At 33.0% G+C, this 24,549-nt stretch overlaps 1 protein-coding gene across 1 annotated transcript in view; it reads right to left on the bottom strand.

Annotated features, from left to right (window-relative positions):
- LOC128985362 (lutropin-choriogonadotropic hormone receptor) overlaps window positions 1-24,549 on the bottom strand; it is a 384,665-nt gene that overhangs the window by 36,402 nt on the left and 323,714 nt on the right. The window contains exons 3-4 of the mRNA XM_054404789.1: window positions 21,029-21,100; window positions 19,739-19,810 (exon numbers count right to left, since the gene is read on the bottom strand). Of these exons, the coding sequence (XP_054260764.1) occupies window positions 19,739-19,810; window positions 21,029-21,100 (144 nt within the window). The remainder of the gene's footprint in view (window positions 1-19,738; window positions 19,811-21,028; window positions 21,101-24,549) is intronic.

Here is a 24,549-nt window from a genome sequence, read left to right on the forward strand (position 1 = left end):
ATTTAGAAAATTGCGGTCAGATTGATTAGGAACTTGTAGTTTATGACGTCATGAGTAGCCGATGATATTGGCAGCAAGACTTTAGTTTGAGGGAGTCAAAGTTGGCATGCCTGGCAAGTTGGCGTGATCGGGACCAAGTTTTAATTGTTACATGGCGAAGTTTAACCAACAATAGATAGTGGTTGTACTAGCACTAACAGATTGCTGGAGTCACTGACATGCCGGCTTTTTGGCTTTACTCCCCCTCAGCCTAATGCATATTGGTAATCAAACTTTCGTTAACTTCTAGACTATTAGGTTTATATCAGAATGTACTCGTAGCTCGTATGGATTTTTGAAGAGGGTGATCTACAATACAGAGTTAATCCTCTCCAAAGAGACATTTTTTTACTTGTTTGGTGAACCTACAGCTTGAGGCAAGCTCAGAAGCACTAACTTACCATGACAAAATCCATATTGACTTATATTTAACTTGGGCTTTTTCGAATAATGTGAAACGCTCTCAAAACTAGGCCAGCGAAAATTCATTTGAAATACAATTTACAGTATATAGGATTTTGGAAATAAGCGTGGGGAGTACAAGAGTCATATACAATAGACGTATACTTTTATAAAATTTTTTCTCAAATATATAAAATGGAAGGATAAGAGGAATCTCTTATAAAAAAAAAAACACTAGGCTTACCACTTGTTTCGGTAAGACAGGCTTCGGAGATATCCATTAAAAAAATTCTGGTTCCAAAGAATCCTATTAGTTGGCTGATATTTGCTCTTACAGCTTTACAATTTTATTTGCAACGTTTGGTACGTATCAGTAACAAATGTAAACCTAATTTGCAACCATTACCATAAAAAATCTGGGTCTCCAGACCGAAGTATAACTTCTAACCAACAACAAAACAAAATTTAATAAAAGTGTTAAGTCAAAGAACAGAGTCAACATGACAGTAAAGTGATCAGCTGTGAACGACTGTTTATCGGTGACAATAACTGTAAGGCGCGTAGATTCCTCGTTAATGAGCGAGTTATGATCCATAAACCCGCTCGTAAACCTTCTAATGCCGGGTTTAAGCACTCATTGACGGCCTAGCAACGGTGTTTACCGACAAACAGCACCTACTGTCAAATAAGTTCACTTGTAGTCTAGGCATATTAGGAAAGTTAGCGGAAAGTTTAGGTACAGTCCTAATCATCACTTTTCTTTATGTTTTTTGGGTCGCTGAACACGAATATGAGGTTTGCTGACAGATATTTTGCCCGGAACATTGGTTATTTTGTGAAAAACCTTAAAATTTGGGCACTTTTTTGGTTTTTCGGGAAAATCTCGGTAAGTATGGGTTTTTGATAAAATCCTGCTTTATAAAATTAAAGATGACAAAATTTACTACAAGTTTCCTATATAATGTTTGTTTCTACGACGAACCGTTCCGCCACTAGAGCACACTAAAAAAGGCCAGAAGTACAAAAAATTAAAAACATTGCTAAATGCTGCCGTTTTACATTACGTTTCCATGGAAATAACCCATGTTACGATAATTTTAACTATTTATTCATGATAACAAACTGAAACACACTTAAAAATACCCCCACCGCAGCAAACCTGCTGACTCAGCGAATTTCCATTTCCCTGATTGGATTTACACTAAAATGTTTCCTTAGAAATATCATATTTATTCCCTATTTAAATAAAAGTTTAACGAGTACTTAGGTTTGCTGCAAAAGGGAGGGTAAAAAGGTGTTTTCTTTTAAATGTAATAATATAGTATGAAATGATTGCATTTTCCAAATTTTATCAAAACATGTTCATAAACAAGCAAACTACAACAGTTTACTTAGTCTCCATAAGAATAACATGGGCATTTTAAATTTACAGATTTTTGGAATTTTCTCCGTAACCATTAGGCGCATAACAACGCTTTAATATACTAAACAATTTTTTTTTAGCTCTACAAAATGGCATGGAAATAAATCGCTAAATTTTAAGTTTATATGGTCAAAAATAGGAAAAGCCAATTTTTACCCCATAAAACCCCCCATAAATCCCTGTTCCCATTGTCCGATCATGCTGGGCAAAACGAAAAATGAAAATAAACCCTAACCGTTTACAAAGGTTTTACAATGGGTTTCCATGGAAACAACCCATGTTACGATAAATTGAACTATTTATTCATGATAATGAACTGAAACACACTTGATAAATCTATGCCAAGATGTATGACTGACTGCTGGAACATTTCCCGTTCCCACAAATCCCCCATTTATTTTCTCAGCACAGGGATGTTGCTGGCCACAGGTTTGACTGCTATAGTGGTTGAGAAAAAAGGATGAAATACATTAAAAGAGTTGTAGATAACTTTTAACTTTGGTAACGTCAAATTCAGACGAGTAGACCGTGTCCAGCCACTTGCCATAGTAAATAACGCGATGAAAGTAGAGAATTCTTACCCGTAAACCCCAACACATTGTTTCAACGTATCAGCATCGCTAAGAATTCTGATGAAGAACTAAAACACTTCTTGTCCTTCTTACGGAGAAAATTCCAAAAATCTGTAAATTTAAAATGCCCATGTTATTCTTATGGAGACTAAGTAAACTGTTGTAGTTTGCTTGTTTATGAACATGTTTTAACCAAATTTGGAAAATGCATTCATTTCATACTAAATTATTACATAAAAAACACCTTTTTACCCTCCCTTTTGCAGCAAACCTAAGTACTCGTTAAACATTTATTTAAATAGGGAATAAATGTGATATTTCTAAGGAAACATTTTAGTGTAAATCCAATCAGGGAAATGGAAATTCGCTTAGTCTGCAGGTTTGCTGCGGCGGGGGTATTTTTAAGTGTGTTTCAGTTTGTTATCATGAATAAATAGTTAAAATTATCGTAACATGGGTTGTTTCCATGGAAACGTAATATAAAACGGCAGCATTTAGCAATGTTTTTAATTTTTTGTACTTCTGGCCTTTTTTAGTGTGCTCTAGTGGCGAAACGGTTCGTCGTAGAAACAAGCATTATATAGGAAACTTGTAGTAAATTTTGTCATCTTTAATTTTATAAAGCAGGATTTTATCAAAAAACCATACTTACCGAGATTTGCCCGAAAAACCAAAGAAAGTGCCCGAATTTTAAGGTTTTTCACAAAATAACCAATGTTCCGGGCAAAATATCTGTCAGCAAACCTCATATCCGTGTTCAGCGACCCAAAAAACATAAAGAAAAGTGATGATTAGGACTGTACCTAAACTTTCTGCTAACTGTCACTTATATTCCTAATATGCCTAGCCTATTGTTAAAACTGTAATTAAAATTACATTTATTTAGTTTATTAAATTTTTTTTTTTTTCAATTCAATTTAATTTCCCATATTAACTGCTGTTAATACAGGTTAATTGTCATGATTTTTAATAATCATTACACGTAGACGCTGTTTCATATTCTGACCCGAACATAAGTGGAGTGAAATGCCTTTTGTAGCTGATGTTCTAACATTATCTGGTAATGATCAAGTACAGTTTAAAAAAATAAAAAAGCTTCTGACTAAGTTCATGATCACACTGACTACCTTCAAAGCGAATAATGTAACACGCATTACCCTATTATTTTTTCAAGGCTTATATATACTTTTGTATCTCATTACCTACTTCGACTGTACAGTATTACTGCTGCATAACTTACCTAATATTTCAAAGATACAGATGTTCCTAAAAAACTATAGCTTACGTTATCGATAGTTGATGAACATTATATCATATAATATATTATTTTGTTAAGTTTTCGAGAGCTATTGGTTCAATCAGAAATAAAGAACTTGATTGAAGATATACTTATTTTATTATTTACATAGCTTGAAACACTGATATTGTATCATAAATAGTATACATTCGATTAAATATAGGTACACATTTTTGGCATCAACACACTATCAATTACTTATTTTCTGAGCATTTTTGCTACATGTTCAAATCAAATAAGATGTTCAACATATCCAAGGACACATAACGGCAAACGAAACGTTTAAATACGTTACACTAACAAAAATGTATACAAAACTACGTCATATGATCCCTATACTAAAAAAAACCACTACCAGTTCAGATTTCTTGTTATATTTTAAATGTATTAATAGACGATAAGTCAATCCTTGAGAAAAAAATAAATGTATGAATGAATGTAGAACACATTTTTAACACACAAAAATCCAAGTTTTAAACTTGTAGAAAGTTGAATGCAGTGTAAGAATGCAATATCAGATACATTCCAGCAAAACAACTGCAATGTTTAAATGAAATGTTTCAATACAGCCACAACAGTTTATCGCGACATTCATTGCTGTAGGATTAGCGCCCTTCAGTGATACGTTCCTATCACAAATGTGGCGGATTTGTCGCTTGGTTCACTAAATCCTTTATGCAATTTGGATGTATTTGTTATTTAAAGCTAAACATTTTATGTTAACTGACTTATCCTTAAGTGGAAATAATAATTTTGTGATTATTTCCTAATTTTAAAATCAATATAAAGAAGGAGTGGGATTCTCTTGAATTAAGAGGCAACATCCATTCCTACAATACACGTAAGAAAAATGATCTTAATTTAACACATGTTAGGCTAAGTAAGGTTCAGATATCAAATGATGTTCTTTGTTACAAGTTTTTTACCCTTTGTACAGTGTTAAAGACATTTTTGATCTAAAAGAAGTCTATGTAAGTAGATTTTAAATTTTTAAACCGAGTGACGTGTTCTCCACAAGGAGAGTTTCAGGAAATTGTTTATATTGGTAAGAAGCCTTGTACTTTTTAGTATTTTAAGTTTACGTTTTACAGTAATGTATCCTCTCCATTTTGTGGATATAAAGATTCTTGATTCTTGATTTCCGGTTCTTATGTTTATCTTCAAAAGACTCTAGGAAAGCAATTAACTATCAGACGTTATAGTTCTACTTGTTTATATTGGTCAATCAGATTAGAAAATATGTTCAACATCGGCCAATATTCGACTCCACCAACCCATGGCATTTTAGAATAAAATGATAAATTTTAGAATAAAATAAATTAATTATAAAATAAAATTACAACTACACATAAGAACATTAACGTTTCAGAATTCATTAAGAACTTTTGTTAGTATTCTGTTTCAACCTGAAGAATACTTTCAAAGACAAGCTTTATGAAACGAAATTCGATACAGAATAGAGACGCTAGTTAACGAGATATCTTTCATTAAATCTTGAAAAGGTTCAAAAGGGTTGGGGATAATAAGTGACTTCTGGACGATTCAGGAAGTCCCAACAATGAAGTAGTTTCATATTTCAGTCTTTTACTTTAAGTACTTTTTTATATCTGGAAGCTATTATTTAATTGAGCGGAGCGAGCGAAGCGAGCGAAGCTCTTATACGTCGACTTTTATGCATTTCGTAATACGCAAACTCCTCCTAGACGGCTGAATCAATCGTTTTCAAATTTTGCATGGTGATAAAGACCATATCGGTGAGTGCCAACATCTATATGGCGTTAAAAAAGTCTCTCAGGAATCCGCCCCACTGGGTCTCAAAGTTTCAATGTAATCCTTATGGAAGCAGTATTTGACACATAAACAAAGACATATGATCAGCTGTTAACTTTTGAATACAGTAGATAAATAAATAGCTGATAGCATTATTCCACAGATATTAGAACATAAACGGTGGTATGGATCAAAAATATAATCAAATGACGACACTAGCTTGAGGTCCGTGACGTAGGAAGTGGTGAAGGAAGTAGTAAAGGTGAGCAGTCTGGAGTGTGGGAACTGTTTCTGACGATTAGATTAAGGTATCTGCATTCCTAAAATTCTATAGGAAGGGAGGAAAATGGGTCCGCGACGTAGGAATTGGTGAAGGAAGTAGTAAAGGTGAGCAGTCTGGAGTGTGGGAACTGTTTCTGACGATTAGATTAAGGTATCTGCATTCCTAAAATTCTATAGGAAGGGAGGAAAATGGGTCCGCGACGTAGGAATTGGTGAAGGAAGTAGTCAAGGAGAACTGTCCAGAGTGTGGGAACTGTTTATGACGATTAGATTTAGGTATCTGCATTCCAAAAATGCTATGGGAAGGGAGGAAAATAGGTCCGCGACGTAGGAAGTTGTGAAGGAAATAGTCAAGGCGAGCTGTCCGGAGTGTGGAAACGGTTGATGACTATTAGATTAAGGTATCTACAATCCTAAAATGCTATGGGACGGAAGGAAAACAGGTCCGCGATGTACAAAGTGGTGAAGGAAGTAGTCAAGGCGAGCTGTCCGGAGTGTGGGAACTATTAATGACGATTAGATTAAGGTATCTGCATTCCTAAAATTCTATGGGAAGGGAGGAAAACGGGTCCGCGACGTAGGCAGTGGTGAAGGAAGTAGTCAAGGTGAGCTGTCCGGAGCGTGGAAACTGTTTATGAAGATTAGATTCAGGTATCTACATTCCTAAAATTTTATGGGAAGGGAGGAAAACGGGTCCGCGACGTAGGAAGTGGTGAAGGAAGTAGTCAAGGCGAGCTCTCCGGAGAGTGGGAACTGTTTATGACAATTAGATTAAGGTATCTGCAATCCTAAAATGCTATTGGGAGGAAAGGAAACAGGTCCTCGACGTAGGAAGTGGTGAAGGATGAAGTAAAGGCAAGCTGTTCGGGGTATGGGATCTGTTTAGTGACCATTAGAATAAGATATTTGCAATCCTAAAATGCTATGGGAAGGGAGGAAAACAGGTCCGCGACGTAGGAAGTGGTGAAGGAAATAGTCAAGGCGAGCTGTCCGGAGTGTGGAAACTGTTTATGACTATTAGATTAGGGTATCTACAATCCTAAAATGCTATGGGACGGGAGGAAAACAGGTCCGCGATGTACGAAGTAGTGAACGAAGTAGTCAAGGCGAGCTGTCCGGAGTGTGGGATCTGTTTATGACCAATAGATTAAGGTATTTGCATTCCAATAATGCTAAGGGAAGGGAGGTAAACAGGTCCGTGACGTAGGAAGTGATGAAGGAAGCAGTAAAGGCGAGTTTTTCGGAGTGTGGGAACTGTTTATGACGATTAGATTAAGGTATCTTGGTATCTACATTTTTAAAATTCTATGGGAAGAGAGGGAAACAGTTCTGCGACGTAAGAAGAGGTGAAGGAAGTAGTAAGGTGAGCAGTGTGGAGTTTGGAAACTGGAAACCGTTTGTAGCAGTTAGATTAATGTATCTGCAATGGTGAAATGCTATGAGAAGGGATGGAAGAATGTCCACGACATATACAATGGTGAAAGAAGTAGTAAAGGCTAGCAGTGCGGAGTGTGGGCAATGTTTGTGGCAATTAGATTAGCGTATCTAAAATACTAAAATGCTATGGAAAGTTATGAAAACAGGTCCACGATGTAGGAAGTGGCTTAGGAAGTAGTAATGTATGAACATATTGTGAGAAACGTCTGTGGCAGTTAGATTAATGTATCTTCAATCCCAAAATGCTATGAGAAGGGAAGGAAACAGGCCCCACGACGTAGGAAGTTGTGAAGGAAGTAGTAAAGGCTGGCAGTGCAGAGTGAGGGAACCTTTTGGGCAGTTAGATAAATGTATCTAATACTTAAATGCTATGAGAAGGGAAGGAAACAGGTCTATGACGTAGGAAATGGTAAAGGAAGTAGTAAAGCTTGCAGTTCAGAGTGTGGGAACTGTCTTTGGCAATTAAATTAGTGTATCTGCAATCCTAAAATGCTATGGGAAGAGAGGGAAACAGCTCCACGACGTAGGGGAGGGTGAAGGAAGTAGTAAAGGTGGGCAGTGTTGAGTGTGGGAATGGATTAATGTATCTGCAATGCTAAAATGCTATGGGAAGAGACTGTAGACTGTAGGTTAAAATGATTATGAAGCACGAATCGTTACATATTTTGATACTTATTCAATCGTTTACAATAGAAATTTACAACTAAGTTGACAACAGCTGAGTTTTACTCCATAGAGGCTAAAAACGAATTTTATTCCCTAAAGAGTAAAAATGCTACTTTAGACCCGCAACGCATGCACCAATGACGACTGTTTTTACTGCATTATGACAAAAAAAATATAATACGACCCCTTGATGACTCCGCTCAATTTTGTGGATGCATCTGCGAACGCCACCTAGTTAACATTATTTATTGAGCGGAGCGAAGCGAAGCTCTTATACTACACTCCTGCTTTTGTTTTACAAATACTCCTCCTGAACGGCTAAAGCGATCTGCACCAAATTTACACACATCTCCAACAAAATAACTCAACAACTAGAAACATGTTCAAAGTATAAAAACCTAACTTAGATTGCACGCATGTCATTCGCCTATTGGGTTTGATGATGATTGGGGTGTCCAATCGAAATCAATCATCACTTACCATCTTCTATATGTATATGCCTTGTCAGTAAACAGCATAAATGTAAATGTATTATTATAAGTGTTATTTGACGTATTTTTTGTGCTCTCAAGTTAATAAAATCATCGTTATTAGTTTTACCATTGACTAAATATACACTACAGACAGAATACCATGTGTGTATATACAGTCAATAGTTTTACGCTCAAACTACAATAAGAGTGCTATTTAGGATTTGACGTGTTAACTTCATTGTAAATACTTAGCTTAAAAAAACAGCTTTGACAAATGTTAAAAAATTTTAAGTTTATTCAAAGGCTCTAAATAAAGTACGTAAGTAAATTTGTATATTAAAGTAATAAAATACAAAGAATTTATAAAAAAAAAAATTATTCGAAACAATGCGGTTTGTAAATAAGTTTTTTCTATCTTAAAGTAGAGATGGGTCATGGGAAGTAGTTAGGCCATGCAATAAAGGTCAAGGGTCATTGTTGTCTTTCCTTACTTTAATGTCAATTCTTCAATGAGTTCATAAAAAAATAAGCATTTCAATTGTGAGATTCAATTGTTATAGAGAGCTTCTGCTCGGAAAAAACACATATTTGCATAAAATCAACCGGAATTAATTTAAGTAAAAAAAAAATCAAATATGAATTTAAAGGTTAACCTTTGTAAATATACAATTTACAATATTTTAAGGGGTCGTACGTTTTTTTCAATTAAAGAAAGAATCAGGTAACTGGCTGGAAGTACGAGGACAAAGTATTCGACTTCTAACTAACAAGACTTTTAATTAAAGGCTAAGAAAGTTATGATAATGAGCGGAAACAATTTGAAATATTATCCCCGTAATCTTAGGAATCTGTTCTCATTTAAGTTAGTGATTGCAATTCATTTTCTGATAATGAGCAAACATAAACTTAAATTACATTTTTCAGTGATTAAATTTTTTAAGGTGATTACGCATACACGACTGCGTAATTTCCAACTAAACTACATTAATTGAAGCAACACGTATTAGGTATGAAACATAACATTTTTATGCCAAGAACTCAGATAGCAAATTTCGATTTAATTATATTAAAATGGCGGATTTTCAAAATCGTTCGATAAATATGTAACATTTACTTGGCATTGGATCTTAGATAAGGAAATGGAGGAACATTTCAAAATTACAGTTATAAATTATTCGTGGTAATAAATGAATATTTGTGGATGAAAATAACTGTATATAACTTTCAAGCATTTTTCTTTTACTATATAATATGAATTATAATAGACTTAAAATTCACACTATCGATTGTCAATAATAAATTTACACTGAGGTCTGAATTTGACTGTTTAAGAAAAAAATGATACATAACAATGGACCCTTAATTTAAAGTATTATTATCAATACCATGCATGCCTCAAGCTATATTAACTCCATTGTTTTGCAGATTGGTTTAAATCATCGACCCTTGATAGTTAGTAAAAAAATATTTAGGCCTGTGCCAAGGTCTAAGAATCAATTGTTCTGAGGATCGTCATAATATATTGACCATGAATATATACTGCAATATACTGCTAATGCAACCTCACGCTTTGTTAATAAAGCAATATTTTTTAAGAAGATGTGAAAATATACTAATTTTAAAAGGCTGTAGCGATATTATTTGTGATAATGCAAGCTCTGATCACTGACGAAGAAATATATTGTAAACCAATACCTGCATATATATTTAATACATTCACCATTAAATTGAAACAAAAGTTTAATTAAGTAATTGGGTTAGGCGTTTAAAAGTGCATGCGGGTCAACAATCAGTAAGCCAATGCAAATCAGTATAACGTAGACAGTTTAAAGCCAGCCGCAAATTGGTGATTGTGTGTAATCGCAGGTCTTTCATTAAGCGCTAGCGTGAGGTCAAAGTACTGACCTACGATTAGCAAGGGTTAAGACAATCGCTTTCTTTGCAAATTTATGTACGTAAGACACGCTACGGCTACGAAGTTTTTTTTCAAATTGTGGATTCCAAGCAGAGAAGTTTGAATAGTTCGGTGTTCTTCTATCCTTAGGTATTTTCAATAAAGCCTCTCTTACTAATTTAAATTAAATACTCTCTTAGACTAATTGTTATGATTAATTGTCCATGATTACCAAAATGTCCATACAGGGGTTTTCCATTTTTCGTGAGGTAGTTTATTTACATTGTTTCATCAGACAACGACTTCAATATATCTGCTGACCTCTGTGATTAGTTTAGTTTGGTTAGGTTAGACTATGATAGTTACCGTAACATACCTTACCTTAGAATCATTAGTACTCACGTTAGACTGATGATAAATAACACCAGATAACAATGTCAATATAATGTTTTTAGTGATAGAAAGACTTATGTATTGATCTAACCTACGCTATAATGTTTTTTTGAGTTTGAATTCCTTAGACTACAACACAAATAAAAGCTGAATCTTAAGCCTAAAAGATAAGCTGAATTGGCATTAGTTTCAGTAAAATCGGTATTATGACCATGGACATTGTAGACATAACTTGTTAATGTTTTCAAATCCACTTGAACAAAGCCGATGAGAACTATCCCGACGAGGCAATCGTCTGGCTTTGCTTTAGTAAAACGATAGTTTGATCAGAATAAAATATTTTGTAAATACTCGAACGTTTGATTCCATTGGTAATTTTTTGATATCTGTGAAAACAGGGTTAGGTATAACATCGTAGGTTTCACACACGGTTTCTGCATGAGTTTCAGAGCTGAGGCAATGGCCCTATCCGTCTGTATTTAATCTGTTTGTCGATCGATTTCCGTCTCAGTTCTCTGATAAAACTGAAAACGTTATGCACTGCTTAGTTTTATAATTAATAGCTTGGCACTTACCTCGTTTCGGCCTACTAAAGTATTATGAGTTGACTTGGAAAATTATAGATCGTGGAGACTTTTTTCGCTCTACAAGTGTATATATCTAAGAAAGGGAACTCGAGATCTTGGCAAGTCTTTAAAAACTATTCAAAACCGTCATATTCAACGCTTTCATCATCTGATTTACAGATACTTCAGATTTACTCGCATAAAACAGATTTTTTCTTCGAATATATTTCAGTATGAAAACAAATCTTAGCTGTGGAAGATATGGTTTTAAAAACTCCTTACAAAATGTTTTGGTCATAATATTTGCTTATATTTGAAATACATGGTAAAAATGTTCTTTATAACCTCTTTGCATATGTTGGTTTTGACTCCTGACACGTATAAATTCAGAGAAGGACATACTTCCGTAAGTGAAAAAAACTCAGTACCTCTCTACAACAAAAACAAACCCATTGCCAAAACAATTATTGTTAAAAACTTCCGTTTTTGTTATATAATAAATTAAGATAGCTTCACTAGTGTCACCAACCACTTTGTCAAGTATTTTAATAAATATAATAAGTCAAATGTATAATTTTTAATTTAATGAAACGCATAAAGCAATGGGATACATTGTTTATGGTAGAAGCCATTTAGTACATTCAGCTATTAGACAGTTGTTGGCTTAGTATTGTAATTGAACTAATTGAAATGTATTGTATGGCGTTTATTGGCAAGGGCGCGCAATAAAACCATATTATCTTTATGTGTGATTTGATAACAAACAATCACAAAACAATTCTTCAAAGTAACGGAAGAGCGCTGATTCTACGGGAAACCAAGAGGATTGATAAGAAGTGAAACTGACGATTCCAAAGCACGAAACGCTTGTTGCTATTGCTGGAAATCATCAATATCAACTCAAATATCTTCGAACAAATGAAATGGTGTTTGATAAATAATACAAAAATACCAATAAAACATTCGAAAAATTCAAATGTTTGACAACTTTCTGTGTGATCTCTTTACCAATCCATCCATCAGTATTTAGTTATTTTTAAGCACTTAAAACTAAATTCCACTTCACTACATATAAAGTAGATCTAACTGTAGCTATGTATGACTGTACTTAATTGAAGATTAAAAAGGTTTAAGACCATACAAAACCATTTTAATGGCCGTTAATAATCTATGTTTGGTAGAATTTTAATATTTCAAATATTGTAAACAAGAATTTTTTTTTCGTATCAACGGTATATATTGTATCCAACATTTTGAAATAATGTCTAAATATTTAAACATTTTCGTCCTTCTGTTCCGCTATGTAATCAAGAATAAGAAGCCGATACTCGTTTAGTTATCTCGAAATTATTATTGATAGACTGATTTTACACATAGCAATATTAATCACAAGCAAAAGCAAAGTCACACGAAAATATGAAACGTATGGTAAAACAGTATGGTAAAACAGAAAATACAGTTTCAGTTTTGTCATTAAATTATTATTGTCTGAAAATTCATAAAAGATAAATAAATTTGTTAAACAAACAAACTTAATAATTTACAAATCAAAAGCGATCTATTATTGGAACTAATGACAATTTACTAGGCATATTATGAGTTGTCACTTACTCAATATTGAATTCTTTAGAAGAAAATTATTTGAAAGTTGTCTGCTAAAACTCTGAAGAAGCAAAGAGCTATTAACTGACACGGTTTTCTATTAAAAGCCAAGAAAGTTATGATAATGGAGGCTTATAAAGTTAAAATGTTGTCTTTGTAATCACAGCAATCTTGTCGCTTCAGTTGGTCTTTGTTAAATTCATTTAACTGACGAGCCAGTGTGAAATTTAAAACATAATTCTCTAAAAAAAATAATCTAGTTCTAATAATCTGGATTTATGACTATACTTCGGCCGCTTAGAAAGCAACCTCCTCCAGCATTGGTTTAGCATTAGCGCGCAGGTCGTTTTCTAAGCGGCCGAACTATAGTTCATACGTTTGTAACAATACATTTTTAGTTGTTTTAAACTATTTGTATATGAATTAAATGTTTATGAATTTATTTTCGTAATTATCTCAAAAATAACCATATTATGTTAGTATTTTGAACGGGTTTTTTTTACAATCAGTGGTTGAAATAATACGTAACAAATAAGTCAATTGAGTATGAAACAATAATATATAAAAACTAAATTTAAAGTAAACTGTAAAGCGAGGGAAAACCACGTTTTAAAATCAGCATTAAACATAAAAGTCCAAAATATTAAGTAATCTATATTTATTTATAAGTAAATACAGAAATATTTGGTTGAATAAATAGGCCTACTTAATTTATATTAGAAAAATAGAAAAAAATAAGTGTAAATTAAATAAGTAAAGAAATAATTCCCTTCGTGCGATTTACTATCCAGTTTTATTATTACAACGGAACATCGGTTTAAAGCAAAACCGAATAAAACATTTGCAAGCAATAAATAATAATCTATATCCTATTTTTACTAATTTCTATTTTTTTATTGATCTTTTCAATGTTAAAATAAAAAATCATTGTATTATAACGTTAAAACTATTATAAAATCAAAATTGATTCGCCAATATTTAATTAAATACTACTTAAAACCAAGGAAAAAATACACAAAATTCTACTTATTTGCACGTGAACCGAACAGTAGGATCAATACAAGCAAGTGTAACTGAGACTCCAGGATGCACTGTTATAAATTTGTACAAATATACTTTTACCTTTATAACCAAACTACTACTACTCTTGAGAGAGCTAATAATAATATTTTAGTTCTCTATAAATTTTGAATCTGAAAGAGACAAAGGTGATCAAACGAATTTATCGTATGGTTCAAAACAAGGAAACATTTATACAAAGGGCGATGAAAATTAAAAGTGTAAAAGACGAGTTTGTCTGTTCTTTGTATCTGCGAGTAAAGTGATCTGTAGCACTTCTCTCTCTCTCTCTCTCTCTCTCTCTCTCTCTCTCTCTCTTTCACCCCCACTTCCCCTCTGCCCCTTCCAGCTACCCTCGGAGTCATGAAGCGGTCACTGACTCTCCCCGCCCCTGATAGTTAGGGGGTGGGGGTGGGGGGGGGGGGTACCGTCTATTGTCATTGCGCCTTTGGTTACACTTAAAAGTTACGCTTCAAAGTATAAGTACGAGATCGGCGATTTTTATTGTGATAGTTTTGTTGCTGGAGACACTACTGTTCTAAGGAATTTATTGCGTAATTACATTGTGTGTACAAGGTGTGTAAAAATTTATGTGGAGTTTACTTTGAAAATTTAGTTAGTTGGGTTGTACATTAACTTTGAACCACTATGTAAAATCAATGACATGTGTGTGGCAACAAAGGAAATCTTGTTATCACAAGGAAACTTGGAATACAACTAGTTTTAGTTTTAAAATTAAAAATAATTTTCTGAAAATAGTTTTATTTAAATTTATTTATTTGGATATATATTAAACTGTAAACAAAACCGACATCCTACAAGTATGACAAACATGTTTACCAACCTAGCAATTGCTTCTATATTTCAAATGCATGTTCATTTTATTGTGATTGTGAAACGTGTGAGGATTAAGTACAATTATGTATAACAATAATAAATGTTAAGTTGGCATGGATGAATACCAATACATAAAAAAGGTTGAAACAAATATATATATATAAACATAGGAGAATTATTAACACGGGTACGTGGTTGATTAATTCAGTTTCAAATAAAACAACAACTTTTAAATAGAAATATTAATACGATTTTTTATGCTGCTTTTTTACCAAACAATATATTTTTACTGTAACACGATAACTATAAATTGCTATTAGAATCAAATTCATAAACAAGAATACGCTTTTTGTTGGAAGCATAGATATTTTTTCACTCGAAAATTATGGAAAGTTTTTTCCCAAAGCGACTTTTTAAACTTTTCAAGTACCTACTTGATTGTTTCATTAGTTTCAAAAAATGGGAAGGAAGCAGTAATGGATGATACACCTCATATTGAGTCAAACAGATCCACCAGAGCTGCAGTAAGGCGCTCTCCTCAATCCAGCTACACCCGTGTATCCATATTGCCGCCAGCGCCGTGGCATTTTGTACCGTTATATCAGGGATAGAGATCTTTTAATGTAAAACCTTGCCGTTCAAATGAAGACTTATCACATTTTATTTTTTGGTACCATAAATATCAGTTTAAGGAAACTATCGTACTTTTGTCGTATTTTTTAAGCCGTTGGTTTTTTTGTGCCAGATTAAGATTACAGAAAATGTTTTTCACGAGCTTAGTTATCCACAACAGATTTTCTATTCTTGGTCCTTCGGTTCATACAATAAATATAACTTGTGTCTTTAATGTAGCTAAATTGTTGTATTAGATTAATAAAAATGTTACCATACTATAAAATATATGACAAAAGAAGATTTCCATTGCCTTTGTAAAGAGTTATGAGATAATTTTATAGCATTTATATTGTGAAATGTCCCCAGAAAAGGGAAAACTTTACAATGACTCCGAATAACCTCAAGATGAAATATAAGTTGTAAGAACAACACTATCTTATTCCAGTGTTCGGCCGCGCGGCGCGCTGCGTGTCGCGAGCGACAGAGTTGCGGCATTTTGTCATTCTTATCGGCCCGAAAACAAGCCAATAAATTTGGCCGACGTTTCGGTTTGTGCCGCTGTGCCGCTGGGAGCGTTTTTGTTCAAATTAAACTTTCTTTCAATCAGATAAAACTGTTTCCTACATCAAATCTATAGGTTGTCATGATTTCTTATAGGTCTCAGAAGTGAGTTAAATGTTGTTATACGAAAGTTCAAGATGTATGTATTAAATGCTTTTTACCGATAATATTATAGAGCAAGCTATTAATGGCAGTTTACTACTAACTGTACTGAAATTTGCGCAGTAGTTTTTGTTTAGAAATTTTGAATTATAGCTTTTACCTAGTCTCTAGAAAACAATCGAGGTTGAGCTTCTGAAAGTAAAAACATCATGTTCTTCTTGGTGACAAAAAGAAAAACAGTAACCTCTCTACATTTGACTAATTAATATTTTTGAAATGCCTGCTACTAATTGATTATTGTTTTCTAAACCAAAAGTTGCCATTTTTTACTGTAAAATGTCCATTGATGAAAGATAAAACGTAAAATATCATTACTCCTTGGTTTTATTCGCTGTTTTTGGAGACTTTTAAACGTACTGTCAGACATTCTTTTAAAATATGTTAAAGTTACTAGTATCAATCTAAAATGAAACAGAATTTGTTTACTTTATGATAATACCCAAGTGGTGAGATAAACAAGTGATATTCAGCTGTGCGCGCTACCGCAGTGGAAGGGAAAGTTTTAGAACAGCGGTTGATCGTAAAATGAACAGGAAACATTCTAGCGAGGTCGAAAGCGAAAGCCATAAAAGGATAAATTTACGGTCAGATCTGTATATGTTTTGGACTCTGGGATGGAAATCCGAAACATTACCTTCTCCTTTTATACACAAAACCACTTTCGCGGGCCGAGATCTACCAGATATATTTGTTTTGTCCATTGTAACGTTTTATGTCTTTTACAAAAACCAAGTTCCCGTTATCATGTAAGTTTCAATAAAAAAATATATGGTCAAATGTTTACTCAACATACTTTTTAGGCAGCGAGGAATCATTTATTTAGGCTATGAACAGACCAAATATCTTCAAGATAATATACAGGGTGGTAAAAAAGTCCCAGGACAGTTCAATATTTTAAAAAATAATGTAGATAGAGCTACAATACTTGGTACAAAGTTACAGGGCATAAAACTCTATTTTAACACATATTCAGTGATCCAATAACTCTTCAGGGAGACGGCCCACAAGGAGTCGGAAGAAAATCTTAAATAGATCTTTATAGGTCAATATGCACATCAAATTAAAGGTCTTTTTTAGTAGAATACAATGCCGCAAACCGCACTTTAAAAGGTTGATCCTGCGCAAAATGGCAGATGTTCAAAGATTTCTTGAATCCGCCATTTTGAATCTTTGAACGACTGTCATTTTTTACTCAGGCATTCTTTTGAGCTTGAATTTACGGCATCGTAATCTACAAGTGAAGACCTTTAATTTGATGTGCATATCAACCTATTCTTACGTTAACAATTTTCTTCCGATTCCTAGGGCTGTGCCCCCTGAGGAGAAAGCGTATAATAGTAATGTAAATTAAATGAATCGTTGAACAACTGTCATTTTGCGCAGGATCAACCTTATGAAGTGCGGTTTGCGGCATTGTATTCTACTAAAAAAGACCTTTAATTTGATGTGCATATTGACCTATGCTTCTATTTAAGATTTTCTTCCGACTCCTTGTGGGCCGTCCCCCTCAAGAGTTATTGGATCCTGTGTTAAAATAGAGTTTTATGCCCTGTAACTTTGTACCAAGTATTTTAGCTCTATCTGCATTATTTTTTTAAAATATTTAACTGTCCTGGGACTTTTTTACCACCCTGTATTCTGTTAAACAGTATTCTTCTATCTTCAGTGGCTAGATACCACATTCAGTAGCCTACATTCAATAATGTATTAAACATAAAGATTCTAATGATAATTAAATATTTATATAGCTTAATACCCTGAGTTAAAACTTTATAAATAAGCAAACGAAATATTTCGTTAAAGGTTTAAGAAACAAATGGTATACTAGGAAAACAGACTCATTGATTTAAAAGCTATTGTTATCTGACATGTTTATCTTACTTACCTCCACTACTGTCCGCTCACTAGATTCTTTTGTTCCCTGGATTCAATTTACAATTGTATTGGCTAAACACTTTTCTATTGTATCGTCCGTATTATTTTGTTTGTAGTAATTAATTCAGTTTACGTATTTAAAAACACATTCTATTTCAGTCAAAGTAGCCGAATGTTTCGTCGGTGCTATGTTTTTGCTTTTGGCGATTGAAACAATAAACTTTATAAACAAGTGGTTCATCTCCTGACTAAGCTGCGAAATCAGAAATTGTGTTACAAACATTTCCTTATATACATTTTTGTTGCTTGGACTAGTTGTTTTATCATGCAAATTTAAAATAAAATGATATTTTTGTAGCTGAAAGCTTTTTACCATATTGTGTGCATAAAAAAACTCCAAAACAAGTTTATCACAAATTTAACTTACAGCCAAGGCGACACCATTGGATGAAATAGCTATAAACACATCATATTTCAGACGTTTTTACTTAATATTTCATTGCACGATGACAATCATTATCATCAAAACGTTATATTCATTTGAACACTGGGACCATGAGCCCGCACCACAAGCGCCGCACCACACTATCGTACCAGATTTATCTCGCCACAGACTCGCTGATTTACTGGCTTGTTTTCCCGTCGATAAGAATGACAAAACGCTAAAACTCATTGTACTTCGCTGTCATTCCAGTGAAGCTCACATTTAGTTCTTTCGGTTGTTTAATACGTCAAAATAGTTTTTTATTTGTTTTCCTGAACAATCTTAACTCATCTGAAAAAGAAAACGAGACCATTATGTACTTTGCAATTTTTATCTTAATATAATAAATGTCTTTGGTTTATATTAGGTTCGTATTTTATATTTTAATAAGCTGATAATAGGGTAATAAACACCCTAATTTGTAACTGTCACTAAACAATGTTTACTGAAACAATTAAGCTGATGATCATGATGCAATATCACACGAAGCATCTTGGTTCTAATAGTAAAATAGTATTTTGTAGTCAAGTTATCCTGTTTAAAATTGTTATATCATAGGTTTGCAATTTATTTAAAATTCACTTTTTGAAACATAAATCTTATAATAAAATAATGCATGTATTAGTGTCCCAGGTAGCATGAACGAAAAAGAGTCGGGTAATCTGACTTCCCTCTGGTGTTACCGCGGCTTATTGGTAAGTAACACGTTTGTTTGGGAAAGGCAAACGTTTTTTGGGGAAGATAAACTAATGTTCGGGACAGACAGAATCATACGTTTTGCTAAGTTGGAGATTTAAGATTTTTGGACAGCTTAGATGTACGGAAATGAGCTATTTTCATATACAGAGTCATGGAAAGGTTCTATTAAATTTCGTTATACTGTATATTGGTATTTTTAATTACGAAATTCAATTTAGACTTTATTATTTGCGTACAGCCAATATCTTGTTTTGTAACGTTCTCGGCTGCGATATACAAAATATTTTGGATACTGCAACTGGACTATCCTATAATAAAATCTGAAGCCTGTTTCGATGCGTTTCGTATCTGGTTACGCTTGCGTGTAATGCAGAAATAAAATGTCATTTACTATATATTTGTAAGGACAGAAGGGCAAGAAACAATTAAACTATTACATTAGTTAGCTAGTTATTGATTTGGTTGTAATAATTTCATTGTTGGTAAAAATTTAAAAAATAATTGTAACAAATTCTGGAGTAACCGGATAGTAACATGCCTTACAATTCGCCTTAGCTGATAAGTCTGTATGAATGTATTTTAAATGAATATATGATGATACTAAGCCTCAAGAGTTGTCTGGATACTTACAATGTGGTCAGCTGATTAAGAGGTTGTAGAGCTTCCACTGGAATCTCCGCCAATCCACAGTTTTGTAGCGAGCTGAAATATAATGGATATTAAAAATTAAATGTAAAGTTAATGGAAGAGTCAGTCATCAATTAAAATATCATCACAAAAGTATAAACATGAGGTTGCTATTTATGATCTTTTATGTTACCCCTTGAGTTAACAAAAATATCAAAGAGATGTGAATAATCAAAGTGAAAACATTCTGAAACATCGTACACATATGTCATGAACTATTTAAATCAGGGGTATTGATTCAAAATCCTGCAAACCCCCATACTGAGTATAAAGGGTTGTTCTAAAGTTAAATATTTCTGTCATTTTTCAAATTTAAAGTACAATGATATTTAAGTGAACTCAATTGCTTAGTGATATATTAGAAGGTAGCATGTAATAGCTAGTATTACAATGGTTGATTTAATCAAAGTAATTTGTATGTGTAGACAATAAAAACCATTAGAGCGATTTGATTTCAAATTACTGCCAAACTTCCCACATTAATACCAAAGCTAAAACGATAAAATAATCTCTTTGTAGTATCAATATTTCAACATTTATGAGTAATATACTTCCCGTAAAGAGGAGACTGACCCTATTTGTAAAATATCTTTTTCGATTATAAGTATTTAATCTTGAAACTCTTAAACGTTTTCCATTGGAAATAGTTGGAACACATTGGAATAGTTCTAAAATGAAATCTTCCAGACTTGTCTACAAGCTAAACTAGTGAAATTAAATCCTTGTGGAATTAAGGGATGCCAAAGCAAAGGTTCACTACATAATCCTCAGAGAGGAGTAGAGAAAGACACTAAGCACATTTAGGGATCAACAGAACACATCTCGCCGTGCAGGTCAGTTTCTGTAAATCTACCATTGAGCCTAGCAAGTCTTCACTAGCTAATTCCTTATATATTTTTATAGACAGAGTTAAAACTGTGATTCTAGAGCATAGACAATTTAAGTCATTCAGATTAAACCTGTTTACACTACATAGTACATTGTTACAGTGTCTACTCTTTTAATCTATGCTAACCAAACATAACAGGAAACCCTTAAAACATTTTACACTTAACCCATGGGGAATATAATTTTGTACCCTCGACTCCAACGGTGCGCAGTGAACTCATCAACCAAATAGAACACGTTTAATACAATTGAATATTAATATAGTTTCAAGGATCATATAATATAATTTAAAAGTAAATAAAACACTTAATTTTTTAAATAAAAAAAGTTGTTACAGATACTCACAGCCTCTTGAGTTTGCTATTGAAGGAGAAGGCTCTTGGATGAATCCTCTCCAGCAAGTTATCTGCCAAGATCCTGAAACAAAACCACGATTTTGTCAGGATAACGTATCAGTATTAGAAACGACACCATAGCTGATAGAGGAGTGAAGCAAAATATTGTTTCAAATTCACAATAGCTAGAGACAAGGCTTAGAAATAGTAATCCTTAACGTAGATTTTTATAAATACAGCTGTCACACTAAGTGAAAATAGTATATACAAAAATAACTAGCAGAGACTTAAATATTTTCCATTTTATATCCACAGTTATTTTTATTTCAATTTGCAATATCCCAGTAGAGTCTGAGGACGGAGACAAGGGACTTGCAGATGTCGAGGTTTAGGGTCGATACGCAGCATCTGTCGCTCCGTCCAATATATATCTGCTGGCGAGTTGGAGGAAGCAGTTTAACATTAAACCAATACATTACCAAGCCCATATATTGCTATCTATGCTCAGTGGTTGTATTACTAACTTTTTTTGTATAATGATTTTCATATACATATAAAAATTGTTATGATCCACTATATAATCTATACATTTAATTTATGACGGTAACATGCTTCGAAGAGTAGATTTAGTTGTAGAAAAATTGATGGAGGTTTTGAATAAATAGAATATCAGATTATTCACAGTAAGATTAAGTAAATTAAGAGGTTCTCTAAACAGTATAATTTAGTAAAAACTCAATTAAGCAGCATTAGGTATTTAACAGTGAAAGTTATTTCTGATTCAGAAAGAAAACTCCTCTCACAAGGAATAAAGTCTTCTGGTCAATAATGGGGAAATAACCAGAACTCGACATAATACAATACCTATAACCCATTGTAGATACTTTGGCCTGGCTTTAGGATAGAAGTCCCTTACCCTGTTCTTTACACCCCATTAAAAAATCACCAAATTAAAAACAATTCTATTTGTCACCTTCAAATAAAAGTTTTGACCTTTCAATATCATTAAACTAGCCACCCTTGAACTAAATGGAGAGCAATACTCGGATTCTCTATTTTTATATTACAATTTTATTATTGTTTTTTATTATAAAATATTTATTTAGAGCAAATTTTGAGTGCGTTTATCTAAGAAAACCCCCGTAGTCATTTATTGCTTTATATTTGTGTAAGTAAGTTTGGCTGTACCATTTACGTTTCAATACTTCTACCTTAAACAAATCTTGTAGAGTTCTTTTATAAAAAATGTATATTGTTTTAACTAAAAAACCTTAAACCACTAAATTAGCAAAGAGAAGAATATTAAGGAATCTGTTTTTGTGTCAATGCGCCAAAATTAGTGTTCTTTACAGTAAGTGAATACTTGCATTTTGGAACAGCGAAGCTCAAGGAAGCTAGAGAGTTTTAATGCAAGAAGGTCTGATGAAAAATGGCTTACAATGACGAAGACAAGTTCCATTTATAACAGGGTAAGGAATCTAGACTCTGTTGTTCCTCCAACAATATTAAACTCTTGTCGTGTCCGCTTTGATTAAATAGCTTGTTGTAATTTTCTATGGATTTAAACTTCACTATTTATTTGATGATTAAATATCTACAACAAAGCTAAAACCCAGCTACCTTTTACGTTCCAGTTATACTAAATGAATACTTTTTCACTCTTCGATGCGATATAATTAACCTATCAGTACGAAGTTGTAAAACTATAAGAAACGTTTTCTTATAGTGAAAACACTTGTTGCATAATATGGAGTTTTGCTATCCTTTTTTACAATATTTTAATTTTTTGTGTAGTCTCGAAACACTTAAATATATAGATATAAATAATTTATCATGATTTTGTATGGCGATTCTTGGAGGTATTATAATCAGTAGAACAAAATGTAGGTAAGTTAAACTCTAGTTTTACAATATACTTGTTTTATGGTTTTTATTCGTAATGAATTATCTAGTATTTTAATTATTAATGACCATATTAATAAACTACCATTTCTAAGAGAGATTTCATTGTAGTGGTTAGTGAACTTGAAAAGTTTCAAACCTAACAACTGTGATGAAAATGCAGGGGCCCAAGTCATTAGACTAAACCTTACACATTATTCCAAGAATTAATTGAAACACAATAATGATACAAAGAACTGAATACCATATTCACAAAATCTTGAATTTCACAGCTGGTAAAAACTCGAAGTTACATGATAAGTCTGATTTATTTTCTAAGATAAGTTTCATCCCAGTGTAGCCAACATAGCAACTGTTAGCCCAGCCTGTCTCCACCCATCCAAGCCTCGTAAACCTGGGAAGCTTGGGGTAGGCTGTAAATGCCTCTCCTATCTTACACTAATTCTTTACTTCTGCCTTGTGTAGAAAGAAAGATTTTTGGGGATTTATTTCAATTTAAGATATTATTTCTGCTGGTACAATTTTATTTACCATCTGTTTTTGTATTATAAATACTGCTATTGGAACTATTTAAATATTGCAATATGAATGATATCACTACTAGTTATAATTTCTTCAGCAAGAGGAACTTTTACAATATTTATTATTTATCATTCATGTCAAGATTTTGTTGTTTGTACCTGTTTTGCAGCATTGTAATAATACAAATAAGTAAATAAATATCGATTATGTTATAAGGATAGATCGTTATTCTTGTGAGTTTTACGAACGATTGAACCTGAAACAAATAGGCTACATGTCATTTAAATCCTCTTTGGCTACATCCCGTGGATGTCCGAAATTTCGAGGATCTATAATTATTTGTTTCAGTGAAAATTAAAATAGGAAACCACAATTATTATAATTGAACTATTTACATTTACATTTCGGTAAAGTTATATTTTATTTATGTGTTTTTGGTTGTTTATTGAATCACCGATGATTCTATATTACCTTGAATTACCTTATTACTTGGCGATCAAGGTAATATAACATTATATAGTATTATATAGATTATATATTTTATCCTGCCACAAGGCTGATTTCACTGAACAAAAGACTATTTCATTTTTTGGTTATTCGAACCTTTGTTTCCACAATCAACTTTAGGTGTATAACAGTTTTGAGCTTCGTTTCTATTGTCAATTGTGGATGAGCTTTTTTTAATAAAGACATTTTTATTTATTTATTTAAATAGCCATTTATACTCAGAACGAAGTCATAAAGGATCGGAACCAGAGTTTGTCAACAGTTGTTAGATAAATTTAAAGTGTATAGTTTTTAGATAAATAATAAACCACCGTTAAATTTTGCTATTTAAAATTAACTGTTACAAGTAATAGCAGAATTATTTCAAGCTACTGCGGGTCTGCTGTAGACCTGTACAGCAATTTAATTCACTACAACAAGCTCCTTGTACAATACTACATTGCGGCTTCTTGTACCTGTTCTAATCCTGCCTACTCTTGCCACAGGGAAATCCTTTGTAACAAAAACAATTGTTATTCAAAATACATGCCCAAATTTGGGTTATTTTATTTTTCTTAAAAGACTAAATAATTATTTCGTGCTCACTAGTATTCTCCTGCT

This window comes from Macrosteles quadrilineatus, unplaced genomic scaffold (genome assembly GCF_028750875.1).
Source record: "Macrosteles quadrilineatus isolate MER2022 unplaced genomic scaffold, UCM_ALF_1.0 Scaffold_2__2_contigs__length_208266976, whole genome shotgun sequence".
Taxonomy (NCBI): domain Eukaryota; kingdom Metazoa; phylum Arthropoda; class Insecta; order Hemiptera; family Cicadellidae; genus Macrosteles; species Macrosteles quadrilineatus.